We start from the raw sequence: 5,429 nt of genomic DNA, 5'->3' as shown, positions 1-5,429 counted from the left end.
CTCAGTTATGATACACCCATTCTCTGGGTTGGTAATTATTAAAAGAATGAGGTTGTATCCCGGTTCTGGCCAGTGAAACATGACAGAAAGTCTTCTGGATACTTTAGGGAGAGGTTTCCTTTTGTCATAGTAGACTCAAAAAAATGTGGTTTTCTACTTTTCTGTATTCTCTTGTGATTCCTGGAACAGAACTCCTACCCACTATCTTCGGCCTGAGAGTTTATCAGTGGCCCAGCGGAAGTTTGCTCATTCACTCAGAGACTTCAAGTTTGAGTTTATTGGTGATGCTGAGACAGATGATGAACAATGCATAGATGCTTCCTTACGTGAATTTTCAAATTTTTTGAAGAATCTAGAAGAACAGAGAGAAATTATGGCATTAAGTGTAACTGAAACCCTGATTAAACCCTTGGAAAAATTCAGAAAAGAGCAACTTGGAGCTGTAAAGGAAAAAAAGAAGTTTGACAAAGAGATGGACAAGAATTATAGTCTAATTGATAAACATTTGAATTTATCAGCAAAAAAGAAAGACTCACATTTACAAGAGGCAGATATCCAAGTGAAGCAAAACCGGCAACACTTCTATGAACTGTCTCTCGAATATGTGTGTAAGCTGCAGGAAATCCAAGAAAGAAAGAAGTTTGAGTTTGTGGAACCTATGCTGTCATTTTTTCAGGGGATGTTTACCTTCTATCATCAGGGCCATGAACTTGCCAAAGACTTCAATCACTACAAAATGGAACTACAGATCAACATTCAGAATACACGGAATCGATTTGAAGGCACAAGGTCAGAAGCGGAAGAGCTCATGAACAAAATCAGGCAGAATCCCAAGGACCACAAACGAGCAAGTCAGTTTACAGCAGAAGGTTACCTGTATATCCAGGAAAAAAGGCCTGCTCCGTTTGGTTCCAGTTGGGTCAAACATTATTGCATGTATCGAAAAGCAGTGAAGAAGTTCAACATGATCCCATTTGAGCACAGATCTGGAGGGAAACTTGGGGATGGAGAGGTGTTCTCTTTGAAATAATGTACCAAGAGGCATACTGACTCCATTGACAGAAGGTTTTGTTTTGACATAGAAGCCGCTGATCGGCCTGGTCCTTTGACAATGAAGGCATTTTCCAAAGAGGAAGGGAAGCAGTGGTTGGAACCCCTCGGTAGAAAAGAAGCTCTGTCCCATAACTTTAATAGAGCCATCATCCCAAGACCAGAAGGAAGTGCACAGTTGGATAAGATAGGGTTCACAATTACCAGAAAATGCATCAGTGCTGTTGAAACACGAGGTATAAATGACCAAGGATTGTACAGAGTTGTGGGGGTGAGTTCAAAGGTCCAGAGACTTCTGAGTATGTTGATGGATGTAAAAACATGCAATGAGATAGACCTGGAGAATTCTGCAGATAGGGAAGTGAAGATGATAACAAGTGCCCTGAAACAGTGTTTGGAGTCTTCCAGAGCCTCTCATGACCTATGAGTTACACAGGGAGATCATTGTTCCAGCCAAAAGCAGCAGCCCAGAATCTCGTGTGAATGCAATCCATGTCTTGGTATACAAACTGCCAGAGAAAAATAAAGGGATGTTGGATATTTTGGTGAAACACTTAACAAATGTTTCAAATCACTCCAAGCAGAACCTAATGACAGTGGCAGACTTAGGAGTGGTGTTTGGACCAACTCTGATGAGGCCACAAGAGGAAACTGTTGCTGCCATCATGGACTTGAAGTTTCAGAGTATTGTTGTGGAAATCTTAATTGAAAACCATGAAAAGATTTTTCGGACACCGCCTGATACCACATTTCCTGAGCCCACCTGCCTGTCGTCATCAGCCCCTAATGCACCACCAAGTCAGTCGAAAAGACAAGGCCAGAGAACCAAGAGGCCCGTGGCCGTCCACAATCTTTGTCTTGAGCTGGAAGATAGTGACACTCCTAACCCTTCTAAGGGGGACACCCCTACCAGCAGTCTGGACTCACTTTCCTCCCTGTCTCCCGTGACTGCAGCTGTCCCTGGGCCTCCTGGACCAGACAAAAACCACCTTCTGGTAGATGGAGGGAGCTTTGGGGACTGGGCATCCACTGTCCCAGGCCAGAGCCAGTCATCTATGGTCCAGTGGCTTTACCCACAGTCTCCAAGCACAGCAAGTTCCAACCCACCTGTGACACCTCCTTCACCTGAGTCATCCCCTTTCCCCCTTTCTCCTCCTGCTACTGTAGTGGACAAGCCACCTGAAAGCGTCAGCAGTTGGAAGGCTTGAGCTGTGTATCCGTGTGAAGCAGAACACAGCTCGGAATTATCTTTTGAAATAGGAGCAATTTTTGAGGATGTACAAACCTCAAGGGAACCTGGCTGGCTAGAAGGGACTCTGAATGGCAAGAGAGGGCTGATTCCACAGAACTACATCAAGCTGCTGTAGTTCCTGGCCTCTGAGCCCCTGCTGACCCTGGCACCCAGGGACTTGCCTGGAGGCAGAGAGCTGCCTTCCTCCTCCGAGGCTCTGGGCTGCACCCACAGGTACCTCCACACTTGGGAGTTACCATCATCACAATCGGCCTTGCAGGGAGGAGGCGGGGTGGGATGCTCTGTACAGAACTATGATTTGTGGATCAGAAGGGGAATGTCAGGATTCGCAGAATGGACTTTTCATTTGTCAAGCATCGGGATTTGTGGTTTTTAGTTATCCAGCCTATAGGATGAGAGGGATGGCAGCCTTCTGCCACCTGTGCTGTCCCCACTGGCAGTCATGCCACCAGAGCCACCCTGGCTCCCTCCCCTCCCAGAGCACCTGCTGTTTTGATTGTAAAGGGAACTGTAGTACTTGCAGGGTTAGGTTTGCACAGTGCATGCTTGGCTCTGGCGGCCTAGCCCGAAGCGGGCTGTTGCTGGTGCAGGGGAGATGGTCTCAAGCCAGAGAGAAGCAGAGGGACGTGCTTCTCAAGCCTGCCCCTTCCTAGAAGGCCACCTGCAGGACCCCACACTCACTGCGCTGGCAGCATGCACTGGCGTGTTTGTAACAGGCTTCTTGGTGCTCCTCACCTGTGTGCTGTTTTCCAAACACCACCTTTTTGCCTCAAGGTCTCTGTAAATGAAATAAATTGTAATTTACTAAAAAAAAAAAAAAAAAAGAAAGAAAGAAAGAAAGAAAACATGGGTATTAATTTTTTATCAGAGAATTCAATCCCATGGAAGAAAAGATAAAGGAAATAAACACAAAATGAAGATGTCCATTTGACCACTTGTATTCATCAGTTGGCTGGACACCCTAGCCAGAACAGTAATGAAGATAAAGAAATAAATATTGTAAGGATTAGAGAGGAAATAATAGATATGTCATTATTTACAAAATAAAGTAATATATAAAATAGAAAATGTCCAATGCCTAAGAACCAAAGCGCCAGAATAACTAAAGGATGAAGAGTATGGAAGAAACCAGAAAAGAAGTTGGAGAAGCAATAGTCAGAAAGGCAGGAGGAAAATGAAGAGAGTGAGGTATCTACTGATAGAAGAGAGAGGTGAGATTCAAAGAGAAACAAGCAATTAAACATATCAAATGCTACTGATAGTTCAAAATTATTGAAGATTTTAGCAACATGGAAATCATGAAATCTGTAAAAGCACTTTTTGTGGAATGATGGGGGCAAAAATCTAAATGAAAATCATTGGAGAAAGAATGGGAGGTAAGCAAAAACATAGCGACATTATTCTTTCTATCTCTCTTATATCTAAAATGATGCATAGATTAATGAAAGGAAAAAAGAATGAGGTAAGAAGTAAAGGAGGTAAGAAACAAGGGGAGAAGGAAGAAAGAAAGGACAGAAAGAAGGGAAGGAAAGAGGGAGGGAAGTAGAAAAGAAGGGGGAAGATAAGTAGACAGATTTACAAACTAGATCACAATGGGATGAATTAGAAGTGGATTGTTCTTGTTTTTTAGCACTTTAGAATTTTTTCATCATCGTAAGCCATTTCAACTATAATAATATAAATAATACATATATAATGTATCAAATCACTTTAAGGACAACATATATGTTTCCTTCTGACATATACATTTTAATTTTTAGTAATGCTATCTGCACTATGTATCTTATGTATCATGTGTGTGTGTGCGTGCGCATGTGCGTGTATTTCAAATGCTTGAAGGGCAGATCATCCAATGAGAAAATATTTTTTAAAGTTTCCATTAGGATAATTTAGATAACATGTAGAAAACACAAAAACATTTTAACATATTCTATGACGTTAGTGATAGGTGATAATGGTATTGTAATGTGAGACCTAAGTAGGCCTTCTTATATTTTGATTAGGGTAAAATATTCTAATCAAGAATGCTCATACTTTATTTCATATGCCTCACTAAGCTCAGATTTATTAAAATGTTATCTCTGAAATAGTTATGTAAGAATGTCTCTTCGTGTGTGCATGCCTTATAAAGATTTTCATATTTTGTCCATTAGAGTTAGATCCATAATATCTATGTACACCTGGTTAGTAGATATTGTTGTGTTGCTCCTTAAGCACTCAATGAAAATTAGCATCTATAAAGCATTTCTGGATTGTGTGGGTTTGGCAACCTGTAGTATGCCATTTGCATTTGTGTTTAGACAAAAATCTTTGATATATAAAACAGACACAGATGACAGCACTGAAACTGCCACAAAAATCAAAGGAAAAATGACACTGTAAAACTTAAAACACATGCTTGGGGATGGCCCAAGATTCCGAGGGAAAGTTCGAGGAGACAAAGTTTAGATACACAAGCTGTTAGGTCTGTATGTAAGTCTTATGATGCTATAAATGCATAAACATGTTGTATTCTGATAATCCAGCAACTGAATCGGGTCTAAAAATCTGACCAGAGATTGTTCATGACTAAAGGAATAAGAATAAAGGGAAGGATTAATCGTTGTGTAAAAACTATTTTTTTACACAATAAAGGGAAGGATTTTATATGAAAATTATCCTCTATGATAGTGATATTAAGATTTTTGTAAGTATATAAAATGTTTTCAGTTATAGTTGTAGTTGGTGGCCATCTTTTTCAATATGAGAATATAATTAGAAAGACTTCAGTTTTCACTGAGATTGCTGCATAAAAAAAAAGGAAGAAAAAAATCATTAAATCTTTGTTGTGTATTTTGAGGAGGCTTGGTTAGTATTAGGTCAGTGCAAAAATAATTGTGTTTTTTGCCATTAAAAGTAAAAGCAAAATGTAATGGCATTTACGTTTGCACCAACCTAGTGACTTATAGTTGCCTATTTTATTTTGCATGCTGAGTTCACTTGAAAAATAATGTAAATATATAATGGTGAAAGCAAATCACTGAAATAATTGAATTACTTGTAATTGGAGAGTGCGCAAACATTTCCTCTGATTATAGTCAAGTTCCGTAACTTAATCTAAAACATATATTGCAGAAGTAGAAGAACT

General features: G+C 40.2%; 1 protein-coding gene across 1 annotated transcript; it reads left to right on the top strand.

The window, feature by feature from the left end:
* The first annotated feature begins 223 nt into the window (after positions 1-223).
* LOC105717873 (rho GTPase-activating protein 10-like) lies at positions 224-2,417 on the top strand. Its single transcript, XM_012453265.2, is given in 2 exon segments — positions 224-1,446; positions 1,448-2,417. Coding segments are annotated over 2 exon segments (2,043 nt in total). The 5' UTR covers positions 224-373.
* The last annotated feature ends 3,012 nt before the right edge of the window (positions 2,418-5,429 follow it).

This window comes from Aotus nancymaae, unplaced genomic scaffold (assembly GCF_030222135.1).
Source record: "Aotus nancymaae isolate 86718 unplaced genomic scaffold, 86718_ANA_hifiasm-v0.15.2.pri h1tg000006l, whole genome shotgun sequence".
Classification (NCBI taxonomy): Eukaryota; Metazoa; Chordata; class Mammalia; order Primates; family Aotidae; genus Aotus; species Aotus nancymaae.
The sequence above is the reverse complement of the archived record's forward strand: the minus strand, read 5'-3'. Positions and strand labels throughout refer to the sequence as shown.